General features: G+C 37.0%; 2 protein-coding genes across 4 annotated transcripts; one reads left to right on the top strand and one right to left on the bottom strand.

Moving 5' to 3' along the window:
• Nucleotides 1–825: 825 nt before the first annotated feature.
• afmid (arylformamidase) lies at nucleotides 826–9,382 on the bottom strand. 2 transcript variants are annotated; one of them, XM_040004857.1, is made up of 11 exons: nucleotides 9,364–9,382; nucleotides 6,015–6,105; nucleotides 5,223–5,327; nucleotides 5,082–5,130; nucleotides 4,912–4,997; nucleotides 4,729–4,801; nucleotides 4,414–4,511; nucleotides 4,214–4,292; nucleotides 2,611–2,746; nucleotides 2,022–2,126; nucleotides 826–1,691 (listed from the first exon to the last, which is right to left on the bottom strand). In XM_040004857.1, the coding sequence occupies exons 2-11, from the start codon at nucleotides 6,061–6,063 to the stop codon at nucleotides 1,662–1,664; spliced, it is 810 nt and encodes a 269-aa protein (XP_039860791.1). In that variant the 5' UTR covers nucleotides 6,064–6,105; nucleotides 9,364–9,382; the 3' UTR covers nucleotides 826–1,661. The 2 variants fall into 2 exon arrangements, with proteins under 2 accessions (XP_039860791.1, XP_039860790.1); XM_040004856.1 differs by lacking the exon at nucleotides 9,364–9,382 and adding an exon at nucleotides 7,208–7,717.
• tk1 (thymidine kinase 1, soluble) lies at nucleotides 9,107–13,045 on the top strand. Of its 2 annotated transcripts, XM_040004861.1 has the most exons (8): nucleotides 9,107–9,294; nucleotides 9,434–9,465; nucleotides 9,861–9,974; nucleotides 10,545–10,638; nucleotides 11,245–11,334; nucleotides 11,902–12,021; nucleotides 12,358–12,571; nucleotides 12,670–13,045. In XM_040004861.1, exons 1-7 carry the CDS (start codon nucleotides 9,223–9,225, stop codon nucleotides 12,535–12,537), a joined length of 702 nt encoding a protein of 233 aa, XP_039860795.1. In that variant the 5' UTR covers nucleotides 9,107–9,222; the 3' UTR covers nucleotides 12,538–12,571; nucleotides 12,670–13,045. The 2 variants fall into 2 exon arrangements, with proteins under 2 accessions (XP_039860795.1, XP_039860794.1); XM_040004860.1 differs by having other exon boundaries at nucleotides 12,358–13,045.
• Nucleotides 13,046–13,312: the final 267 nt, after the last annotated feature.

Raw genomic sequence — 13,312 nt, 5'->3', positions numbered from 1 at the left:
ACACACATTTGTATTTTAAAATATGTGCTTTAACTTTTTATGTATGTATTTATTTTTTATTTATGGCATGATTGTGTTATTTAAAAGAGAGCAAGGGGGTTTCCAGACTTTAAGGGGGTACTTACAGTTAGCATCAATTAGCATCAAACTACCTTATTACTTTAGTACTCAATATGTGGAATTATTTACATTATAATGTGAAGTTTTTTTCTATAGCCTAAAGTTAGGTTTGCAACAACACACAAAAAGTATTACACTGACTGTTTAAAAAAAATATAGGCAAAGCATTTCAAGGGAGGAAAAACAGCATTTGGTGATGTCCATGACTTCAGGCTGTACAACACTGCGAAGGGTTTTCATCCAAGGGTCAAAACAGTCCTAATATTGTGACTTACTCTAGTTGATCCATTTTCTTTTAAGCCTCTGAAAATGAGCAGCTATGCGAAAAACAATTGCTGTAATCCTTAAACACTTTTGTTAAAGCCCTTGAATTAAAGCTGAAAGTCTGCACTTCAATCACTGCTTGAGTTAAAATCTATCACTATCCAAAAACTTATGGGCCAAACTGTACAGTAAAACTGCTGCTGGAACTGCCTTTAGAACAATAAAACATCACTGATTAGTTGCCATTTATAGTTTTCAATATAAATGAAGTATCTGTAATATTTTAAAATAGAATATTTCATTAGTTATACTGCACAAATATGTAATTGTTGTTTTCTAAGTACAGTAATGGATTTAGAGTCCCTCACTACCTTTGCACACTTGTATCCAAGTTTAAATCATTTCCTAAACAAGAAAACAATAAACAAAGATAAATTTGACTTGACGCTTCTCAAATATAAACATTTACTGATTGTTCTCTTTATAAGTAACGATAAACAGAACACAGTGTACATAGTCATGTAAACAGTTTTGTCAGATGTTAGAGTAATGGCCATAAGTAGTGATGTGCATCAGTTTCAGTTTTGTTGTATCTGCAATTTAAAATAACGCCTGAATATTCAGATTCTTGAACTAGATTATAATCAAATAAAAAGTGCAAAGACACATTATTTTCCTTATCAGCAACAACATATTAAAGTTCCCTGGGTGACATATAAGCATTGTGGAAGTTATAATAAAAAGCTACATTCGGTTTCATTTTTGTTGACATAAGCTCCTATTGTTGTCCCCCCCAAAAAAAATACAATTCACAAACCAGACAGACCCACCCACACACAAACACCGGAAATATACCAAAACTAACAATCGACTTTGCAAGGTACGAGACAGGACAAACATTTTAAGAGATTACTTAACAGCTATTGTGCAAACTGAATCTAAAATTATAGTTTTACTACCATTGCCATTTTTATGTGACTTAGTTTTAGGCACACAATTTCATAGCATGGTGGCTGAAACATACAAAGCTTAGGCCTTAAAAAGAAAAAAAAAGAAGCAGTAACTACAGTGAACAAGGTCATAAACAGTGAACCTAGACATCAAAACAATCCACGGCACCTCACTGACAAAGGATCCAAATGGACACAAAATGTAGATTTACCAGAGTACAAATCTGAAACAATGCATATTTTAGTCAGTGTTGCTGCATGATGGCTCTGTTCAGAGGTGTTCGTTGATACCGAGGTATGTTGATATTAGATGATGGATAAAACACCTCAGCTCTTCCCCATCATCTTCAGGAGAAGCTACAAAGAAACCAGGAAATTAAGATGATGACAAAACGTATAGTCCATAAACATGTGCAGAAATTAGGTTAAAAACAACTACATTTGTTGAACATTTGATGAAAAGATAATCTACAGAGATACTTTTTTGACTTGTAAACTTTTAGTCTTTTTAGTAAAAGAGCGGCTGAATGTTAGGAGGTGAAATTTGACTAGGCTATAAGTTAATACAGTATATTGATCTCATAAAGCTTTGAAAGACAGGGTCAGTGGTTAAAAAAAAAAAAAAAAAAAAAAAGCACTGACATTCATAATAATTTTCAATAACTTTGGTTTTGTTTGCATATTTACCTTTGTTAGGTGATACTCTCCGTCAACCAGCTTCTCAATAATACTGAAGTGATCTGTATTCGCCACATCCTCCATGGTGACATTCAGCCCTGACGCCTCCAAAGTCTTAAAAGGAAATACAAGAGGTAGCAAGAAAAAGAGCAGAGGAAATATCAGATTTGCATAACAACATATTTAGAAAGTATATTGATGTTTCCACCAACAAAAGACACACGAAAAAGCCTGACCCCATGTTTCCGAGTCAGGTCATATTGCTTGTGATTTACATCTTAAAAGACTGTTGCTTGTTGGGTGGAGACACCAAATCACCACAAGGCCAGGAGATGATTTAACAGAACATTTTAGGAATACACTAAATGTTGTTTATAAGAACAATGACAAGCATTTCCTAGCTTGAATTTAGATTTTTGGGAGCTTTTCTTGTATTGCAAATTGAATACAAGCTCTAATTGAAAATTGGACAAAACAAGCAGTGGAGCAAAGAAAAGGCATAACAAAGCATCAGAGTTTTAAAGGCTAAATCATTTATCTTGAATTATTCTTATACACCGATCATTAACTGCATCTGTTCTCAGACACGGGTACTGACTTTGTAAAATTCCTCAGACTGCTTGCGAAACTCTGGCGAGTCGTTCTCAGCAACAGCCACAACAATCTGACAGCTGCAGGAGGAGAGTTTGAGCTGAGGGACCAGCTTGCTGGGGCTGTTCCTAACTGCCACCTCCCTGCAAACAGTAGACACCCACGAGACAGAGGAATGAGGCACTGACTGGCACCACAGGCCAACGGAGGACACACAGATGAACACCAGGACATTTACACGCACAGTTTCTCCTTTGTGTTGAGCATCACGACATTCGTTCACACAATGCTCTTTACGTCACACGGACTGACACTTAGAGCCAAATGCAAATGGATTACTGCAGGAGTCCTTAAACTCATTTGGACAATGACAAATGAGTTTAAGGACTTTTTAGATTTACACATTGAGATGGAAGACAAATGTGCACATCAACCAACCTCAGCTACCAAGTTTGAGAAAGTACGATAATTAAATTGGGAAATTGCATAAAGTGTTAACAAGTTGTGAAAGTCTAATTACTTTTTAAACCCAACTTCAGTTTGTAAACAATGGGATTACACCACTAAGCTTCCAAGGCAATCCTCCAAACATTCAGGTGTGTTAGCACCAATTAATGTAGCCTCAAGAAGAGAAGCAGGCTAGGTCTGGTAACTTATTTCTAACTACACCCACTCTGTTTTTAAACACTGCTGAGAAGGTTAAGTGATTGGTTTAGTTTGTGTGTTAGAAAGAAATTTTCCTAAAACGGTAAGAACAGAAGTGAGGTTTAGCCAAACTTCAAGTGACTCAGTTTTACAGTTGATCCTGATCCGGCTCTGGATCCAGGAATTTCTGATAGGATTATTTACAACTATAACAACCATTACATAAAACACAAGACAACAAAGAAGTTAAATAAAAATTTTGAGACATCATATGAACGTTCTCTAGAACATACTCTTATTATGTCTGCAGCACATGTAGTAAAGTAGGACAGCTTAAGAGGTAGGTTGCTAGCTAATTTTGAAAGGTTAAACTGTAACACCACAATTTTCCTGTTATTCATAAGAGTCCAGCTTACTTTATCTATATATGTAAATATTAAGATACTAGTTAATAACCAATTTTAAAAGGGCTTTGAGGCCTTAAGCGCTCATAATAAACAATAAATTGGGCAAAACTGGTGAATTTGGCCTTTATCAGGGCATATTAACTTAGATCTGTTTTTGGTATAATAACCAACTAGAATGTAACTTCAACATTAAAGGGAAAAAATAATTTCCAGTTATTCACTTTTAGAATTAGATTTGGATCATTTCCCCCTTGAATGGACATTGTTGCTGGGAATACATCTGCTGGACTACCAAAAAGACAGGGCTTCAACAGATGTTCAGTTGCGAGTATACTATGATACCGCATTCCTGCATCATTCGCTTTCATTAATATATTAACTTTTTGAAACCTGCCGTCTTTAAGTATAACTACTGTTACCAAGCACAGAGTCTATGTCCACATTGGTGTTTCTAAACTCAGATAACTGTAAAAATTGAGTTGCAAACACAACAGGGATGGTGTATGTAGTTGTACTAAACAAGCTATCCCGCAGTCTGTAGTGTAGTGAGGCACCTACTCTGTCATCTTCAAAGGCTCGTTGACGTAGGTGGACAAGATGGGCAGGAGGTCATAGATGCCACTCACAAGAAAAGCACCTAAAACACAATCAGAAAACAAAAATGTATCATGTTTTAACCTCCTATTTTGTTAATACTGAATTACTTCTGCCTTATTATATTACTGATTACATGTCCCGTTTCAACTGACAGCCTTCACCTTTAATCTGGGGAGTGATGCTGTACTGCGACCAGTCAGTTGAGAGGACCATTGCAGCCAGGTGTGCCCCAGCAGAGTGGCCACACAGGTACAGACCACTGAGTGAATCATCAGAACGACACACAGTGCGTTTACAACAGAGGCAGTGACATTTTAGTCAGCTGCAAATACAATTTCATTAGATTGGGAGGCTTTAAGATGACATCCTTCAAGCCTGATGATGATGAGCTTTCACATTCCTCATCATCAGGTTTAAAGAACTAAAGAAATAAAGAAATACAATACAATCCAAATATAAAAAACAAGCAATGCTACCTGATGTGAGAATACTGCTGAACGACAGACACAATACTCCTGCGAACTTGTGATACCATCAGGTCCATGTTACCTGAAAAGAAAGGTCACAACAGGAAGCTGACATTTTTCAGTTCATATTCTTAAATCATCCTTTTTCACCTGAGAGAACGGAAACAATACTGTCAAAAATGGAAAGACTACCTTTGGGGGCAATGTCGTAACCGACTGCAACCACCACTACACCTTTATCAATGAGCGGAACAGCCATGAACCCAGACTCCTCTTTGCTGTGTGACCACAAAAACCCAAAATGAATGACCCAGAAATCGAATTATGGTTAGAAATGTAGAGATTCCAGCAACAGCACAGACCTGAGAAACTGCCAGTAGCCTCCATGTATGTAAACAACAAGGTGGACATCTGAAAGAGAGAGGATGAGGCCTGTTAATGCTATACCAGCTTCTCTGTACCTGGAGGATAACAGTGTGTGGGGCAACGATGCATGTCCGTACCCAGAGAGTTGATGTTGGGTATATAGACGTCCAGTTTCTCTCCATCTCCCTCCCCATATGGGACATTGAGTAAAGTTTGAGCCATACCACGGGCTCGCTCCGTACCTGAACAGCAGACAGCATTAGGTACGACGCCATGATTACAGATACAAAGAGACCAAATGCATGTTTGTCTACTGCTGACAAATTAATTAGAAATCATTCTGAGCAATGCTGCGTATTTTCATATCAGTAGACTGTTTTCTGTTTAAAGAAAAAGATTTTACCACTTAAATTAAAAACATTTATCAAAAATGAAAACAGGCAAAACTGGTGATTTCTATCAGGAAAAAGGTCTCAGGTTTAAGACTTATAGATCTAAAAAAAAATGCCCCAAATATGTTTATAGCCCTTAAAACTACACGTATGATGACAGAGAGACTTATTAGCATTACTTATTCACTGAGGTTTTGTTTTTAAAAAGTACTCACACTACATTAAATATCCAAAATACGTAGTTTTATGCGTAATATGCACAGGTGTAGGATCTTGTAATCTGGCAGATTAAAGAGGAAGTCTTAGAGTAAGTCATTAAGCACTGTGAGTGTTTTTATAAATGCTGCACAATGAAAAACTGTAGCTTCTCTGTCAGAATGCGTGTCAAAGCTTCAAAGTAAGGCACAAATAATCGACCCGGACACAGATGTCCCCGAGTATCCGACATTTGGCACGACACCTGTGTTCTTGCTGCCCTGCCTGTTCGCCACAGCCGGGTTTCACAGTCGTGTGTATCCAGCTTCACAACAAACCCACCTTCCTTTAAAGCCTTCACGTGGGCTTTGATCACGTCGTCGGCCGACATCCTGGGGGACCACCTGCTGGGGGAATACTGCCTCTCGAGCTCCTGCAAGAGAGAGAAACTCATGAGAGCTGCGCGGCCATGAAAGAACAGACACCAACCACCATCAGCCGGCGACCAGCGACGTAAATACGGTGAACAGCGCCTTCTGCTGCCGCAATTACACCGCTGCTTTGGTGCTTATATTACTCCAAGTTCTTTTTATTGCTATCAGAATGGGAGTCCTGTGATATAGTTGTGACGAAAACATTAAAAAAAATATTTGGAAGGTGAAATAGGTGAGTGAAATTACACCAGGGCTGCTAAAAAAAAAGAAAGGAAAAAAATTCTACTGAAAAATATTATAAAATGCACACTGCAGGAACTGTCCACTACAGTTAGACTGTGTATTGGGCACTGTTATCTGACAATTACTTTTACAAACTATAGTAGTGTACGTGTTATTCTGTTTTATTTTGCTTTGTTAAATTTATTTTAGTAAGGAAGTAAAATGTATTTATATAGCACTTTTTAAGACAGCAATCTATTACAAAGTGCTTTACAGGGAATATAAAGACATGTCAGACACACCAACTTTATAGAGGCACTTCATCACATTATATTCAGCTTTTTATATAATTTCTGTATATTTCTTTTGTTGTAGTTTATTTAAATTTTTATCGGTCTTTATTACACTATTTAACAGAATTCTTTTTTATTTGAATATTTTACCTTATTAAACTATTTTGTTGTGTGACTTTGTATTTTTTATTGCTCTATTCTTTTTTATTAGACTATGTTGTTGTGGGTTGTGTTTGAGTTTTGGCTGCGATATCGCAGTAATTTCCCAACTTTAGGGATCAATAAAGCATATCTTACAATCCAAAGTACCAATATCCGGGTGTTTGCCCTCTATGGGGGATTTAATTGCGCACTCCATTTTCTCATTACACGGAAGATTAAAAAAATAATAGCAGAAAAATATGTCTTATAGGTTTTATATTACTGCCCAAGTCTGTTGTTTCAGTAAGCCAGGTAATTTTGCAGACGGTTCCTAACGCAATCCTGTGCAGGGTGGGTGATCTCTACTTGTTTTCACACTGAATTAAGACTGAACTAATCCTAATAACACAGAAAAAACAAAAAATCATAAAAATTAAGCTCTTACGTCTTTCTTCATCTCTGTCCAGTGCATTATTTTTTCTCCTGTGGTGTTTAAAGTCGTCGCTGGCTGATGAATACAGAAGACGTGCTCTCTACTGTGGACTGAACTTCAGACTGACCCTCATTTTAGAAAAGTAAATAAATCAGCCATGTCTATTGTGGACGTGGTCGTTTATAGATCAGAAATGTCAGACAGGGAGTGGTAGAGGCTTAAAACCGTATTGTTTACTTTACAAAAATGGGAAGTAACGGTTGCTAAAAGCTACATTTTCTTTATTTATATCTAGTTCCGGGATTTGATCAAACATGTGACCTAAAGCACAGCTATACAGGAAGTACAGCTTAACAAACAGTGCAGGTGACACTAATGTAATGTCGAATAAACCTACACTACAATGAGCCATAGGACAAGTAATAGCATAAACTATAAATTATTCAAAAAAGCTGACAAAACAAGGAAAACAGAAGGTAGCTGGAATCTATTTACCACAGTCATTTGGATGACCCATGGGGCAGCTGATGGAAAATACAGACTGTGCATTGAATGAAAATCGGATGTTTAGTAAATTAAACCTAAATAGATATTAAACAAAATGAAATATTAAAAAATGTTACAGTTAACAGTGGTGAGGTTATTTCTTGAAGAACAGAGATACATGCTTAATACATACACATACAGATGAATAGCATGTAAATACTGTGGGTCTTTAGCCTTGTTAATAAATACTTTGGCCAAAATAAGTAAACATAGGCCCACTGTTTTGTTTCATAAACACCAAAGATAATAATTACTAAACTCCATCTACATATCATTGTTTTTATAAAAGGGATGAAGACAAAAAATAAATAAATAAACAAGCTTTGTAATAAGGTGGTGCTTAAATGATGCTCAGTTGTTACCAAGGGGGCAAAACTTCGTCAAGAAAATATACAATATAAAACCATGGATAGATACAAGGCATGCATCCAAATTCTGGCCCTATCTGAATCTCTCAGCAGACATACAAGGCAGCATTTTTCCAATTCCATTTCATTTTTTCTTCTATTGTCCAATTAAGATGAGCCAATGTGAACTGTAGCTTCAGTTTTCTGCTCTTAGATGAAATAGGGTTACCCGGGTGTGGTCTCCTGCGCTAGCTTCCACATGTTGTTCATTCAGAGATGCTTTTCTGCACACATTGGTTGCAACGAGTGGTTATTTGAGTTGTATTTCCTATCACCTTGAAGCTGTCTGGCCATTGTCCTCTGACATCAACAAGGCATTTTCACCCAGAGAACTGCCATCCAGTAGATATTTTCTCGTTTTTGAACCATCAAAGTAAAAAAAATCCCAGTAGACCAGCAGTTTCTGAAATACTTATGATCACCTTTCTTTGAACTTTCTTTGAACAGGTTGTCTTGACCACCTTGCTTCCATGATTCGATACTTGTGCAAACAACTAGTTGAACAGGTGTACTTAATAAACTGACATGCCAGTGTATATTACAGTGAAATGTCATCAAGTGGCCCTGCAATTATATCAAACTTGTAAAATTAACCTCATATACAGTAGATACTCCTTGTATGTTAATGCATAAAATATATGAAACAACACCTTTTGCTTTTATACTCAACATACAAACATTACTTACATTATTTTACGTAAGCGCATAGGGGTCTTACTTTACAAATATTAACATAAAACTGTAAATTATTAAAGAAAATATGCGCTTTTAGCCTAAAAAAGAGAGCTTTTCTTTAGCCCTCCATTTTTTAGGCTAACGAAACACCCCTCTTGGCTCTGATTGGTCAATAGTGGCAGACATGAGCCGTTGAGCCTGTTTGGGGCAAACTATATCACGTGACTCTGTGCTGATTGGTCGAACTGTGGATAAATCCGCTGACAACTGCCGGCGCGGCAAATTCAACTTCTTGTGTCCTGACTACGTTATCGTTTTGTTGATAGTAGCGGTTGTAATTACCTGGTTTTTTGTCTGTTTTTTTATTTTATTTTATTACTAAGTTATTGTGTATTTTAAATGAACATGGACTGCGTAGATTTCCCAAGAGTCCTACCAAACTCACCGAGGAAAGCCCGGGGACAAATTCAGGTAGGTGTCTACAACAAAAATTACCCTCAGGTAATTAAGAAAATATAAATAACTTTAAACGGTGCATACCTGTGGTGATAAAAACTGTTATCTAACCGACTTTCACGTCCTGACGTCGACTCTTTGTTGTCGTTTGCAGGTAATTTTTGGACCGATGTTTTCAGGCAAAAGGTGGGTTCTTCACTTATAAACCTAAAGAAAGCCTTTTTAGAGCCGTTAATTAGCCAGTTTTTTACGTGCCCAACGTGTAGAATTATGTTAAAACAAACTATATGAAGATTTTCCGCCCAAATCAAAACTTCCCGCCAAATTCTGCATTGTTTATCCGGCTCCCATTCATAAAAACAGTTCATGTTACTGTACAGCGTACAGTTGATACACATTAATACAGCATATGGTACATTTTAACGATCAGTGCACAGATTTTTGCACTATTTTCATACTAATCATGTTATGTAGCATTCGTTACCGCGCCTACGTGTATAGTGTCTGCACTAGTTTTATGTCCATGTAGAAAATAAACATCCGGCTTTAACTGATGTTTGCAAACTTTATTTATTCTGCAGCACTGAACTGATGAGAAGAGTGCGCCGTTTCCAGATAGCCCAGTACAACTGCCTGGTGATCAAATATGCCAAAGATACACGGTACTCCGACACGGGCATGGCCACTCATGACAAGTAAGCCTCGTTTTTTCTGTTTACTTTGTTGTTTAGCTGAGCTGTTCATATCCACAGAAATACCCTCTGGTTTTCATAATAGGAGGAAGAGGAGACATTAGCCCAATGCAGTCTTGCTTAGTAGTTCATTTTTAATTTGTGCACAGCTGCATGCAATTTTCCGACAAGTACACCTTAGGCTGGAAGTGCTCTCCCTGGACACATTAGTTCTTAACAATAATTTTGTTATACAGCAGAGGTAGAACACCTGAAAGCATAATCCCACTGATTGTCTTCATATAATAATGAACATCAAACAAATACAGCAATTAAGTAATTCTCTAAAAGGTGAGTTTTAATAAAAATAGAGGAGAAGCTGCGTTTGCTGCTTCCTTTTACCTTAATCCAAGTTATGACACGTTAGCACCAGCTGACCTCTAGTGGTGAGACTTCTCAATGTGCATTTTCCTGTGGAGGAGTTAAGTGTGCAAATGGATTGTGTAAATATTTCAGCAGGTCAGTCACAGCAAATGCAATGACTGCACATCATCTGTCTGAAGTTAAGTTCCTTCTCTCTGGTACATCTTTTAGAAGCACAATGGAAGCTGTACCAGCAAATTGTCTGAGGGATGTGCGGCCTTTGGCACTACGAGCTTGTGTGATTGGAATCGATGAAGGACAGTTTGTAAGTCTATCTATATATTTACATTTTACATTTACCCCATTGTTTTTTGTGGGTTTTTTTCTCTCCTTTTTTGAAAAAAATCCTATACTGCTACCTTTCTGACTTTAAAATAAAGTCCTTCTTTTTTTTATTAGATATTTTGATAGACATTTACTTTGTTTTTATTTATTTTTCCATTTTAACTAATATATTGGGTTTATTCAGTTTTGTTGTTTTAGTTTCTTACACTCTTAAAATTTTAATAGCCATTGTGCTATTTATTTTTTTTTTTTTTAATTTTCTCTAGCCTTGTTTTTAGTAATTTCTTTTATATATTTTTACTTTTTTCATCCATTTTCTTAAAATTTGGGATTTAAAATATTTAAAGTAATTTCTGAATTTCATTTGATGTGCTCCCTTAGGCTATTCTAAACTTACATTTTAGCTTATTTTTAATTTATTTAAAATTGGTCATCACTGAATCTTGTTTTGTTACTTTGTCAGCCATCTGAGGTTGCTAGTTGCACTAGCCTGAATGACCAGTGCTTAAAAAAATTATTTGATTTAATAGGTCTTTACTTGCATAGAGACCTTCATTAAATACTCTCTGCTTCCTTCATGTTGCAGTTCCCAGATGCTGTGGAGTTTTGTGAGGAGATGGCTAATTTGGGGAAGACAATCATTGTAGCTGCCTTAGATGGAACCTTCCAGAGAAAGGTGAGTAGTGTCCACATATCTGTGTGATACAGGTAGACTGTGGCTGCTGCAGGGCAACACCAAGCACCGCTCTGGGAAAAAGGGTGTTGAGCTCGAAGAGTTGTCTTCTTCTTCGGCCATGTTCTCTTACTAATGCACACACTTGGTGGTTGATTACTTTCCCCGTTTCTTTTATTGTTAACAACACAGGAGGGAAAAACCATACATTACTTCAGCAGTTCGCGCTTCGGAACAAAACAGGAACAGGAAGTGAAGTAATCTATAATCACCAAAATAAAATCCTTTTCAAAATAAAATGACAATCAGAAAACTTCTTTCACAACATAAAATAAATTAATATATTTACTCATGAGAACACAAATCTAACAAAGGGGTAACAAAATGTCCCAGACGATGAACATTTTTAAGGAAATGCTGAACAATCTGCAGGAGCAGAACTGATGCAGACGGCTCAATGCGCTCATTATTCCACACTACATTGTCTATTCTTTTCTTGTAATGCAATTATACCTCTGTTCATTCAGTGATATTGACTGTGCTTTTCTGCTGTCCTGCACATTCTTGTAGGCGTTTGGAAACATCCTGAACCTTGTTCCTCTGGCGGAGAGTGTAGTGAAGCTCCACGCTGTCTGCATGCAGTGTTTCAAAGAAGCTGCCTACACCAAGAGGTTAGGAGCTGAAAAGGAGGTGAGGAGGCATAACTGAGGCTGTGATAAAAAGGACTCTTCAAAGGGTGGTGATGAGACAGACTTAGTGTCTGTATGCAGTAAATATATTAAAAACATAAAAGAAGTGTTCACTTATATTTAATTAGTGATTCTGGATTTAACTGGAACTAACCCATCTTTGATGAGCATGATGCTGATGACTTCAAACGAATGAAAATATGCCATAGAAAATCCAGTGATATAAAATGAGAATTTTTCTCACCATTTCCTGTATTTTCTCCAGTGCTTTAGAGTTGGAGATGGAGAGTCTGCAATAAATCTGTTGTATACTTATAAAGTCTTGTCTGTGTCATAGGTGGAAGTGATTGGTGGTGCAGACAAATATCAGGCGGTGTGCAGAAAGTGTTACGGAGGTCTGATGGTTGACAAAGAGAACAGTTCTCCCTTCAGGAACGAAACTCCACAAAATGCCCTCATAGGAAAACTCGTGGACAGCGGTGTTCCCAGGAAGCTCTTCTCCTCTCTACACCTCTGAAGACGAAACAAAGACTTGGTGTACAAGTTCAGACGTGTGTGTGGGTGTGGATTGCAGAGTAAATGGGTTTTTATTTGAAATAACTGAATCTTTAATTATTTGTATGTCTGCTAAAGAATTTGATCAAATAAGATTATTTGGTGTGTGTGTGTGTGTGTGTGTGTGTGTGTGTGTGTGTGTGTGTGTATTATTTACTTGACGCACTTAATAACTTTGAATCTAAGTAAACAACCTGCTGTCACAGAATTCAGTGTTTTGGTGATATCTGTAACATTAGTTTAGGTTGCTTTTGACATCTTGAACTGTAGCATTAGTAAATGTAAGGTGTTTAACAAATGTACTGACATTCACAAGGCCATACTCAATGGAAACACAGACTCAACGTTTTACTATATATTGTAAGTAAAATGTGTGGTTCAACTCTTTGCCATTTCTGCGGAACTCTTTACTTTTAAGATGTAAATGTTTAGTGCATACTGTGATATGTAATTAAATACACTCACAAGCATCTGAGGCCTAAAATAACCTGTTTAAATCCAGGCAGACTCAAAGGTTGTGCTGTGAGCTGTCATGTTGGGATGGGAAAGTACAGCATATCCTCTGCAAACTATATTAAACTTGTACTACTACAGCATATGAATGACGCAGCATGCACAAGACGCCTGAACCTATGACTTTATTCAACAGTTGTGCATCTGTGACATTGACACGAAGGCAAAAGAACAAACTGAACTTGATCAAAAACAAAACAGGAAATGATAGAAAAACCAATGAA

The sequence above is a fragment of the Simochromis diagramma genome, unplaced genomic scaffold (genome assembly GCF_900408965.1).
Source record: "Simochromis diagramma unplaced genomic scaffold, fSimDia1.1 OVJJ01000487.1, whole genome shotgun sequence".
Classification (NCBI taxonomy): domain Eukaryota; kingdom Metazoa; phylum Chordata; class Actinopteri; order Cichliformes; family Cichlidae; genus Simochromis; species Simochromis diagramma.
Note: the sequence above shows the minus strand (reverse complement) of the source record. Positions and strands in the feature narration are given on the sequence as shown.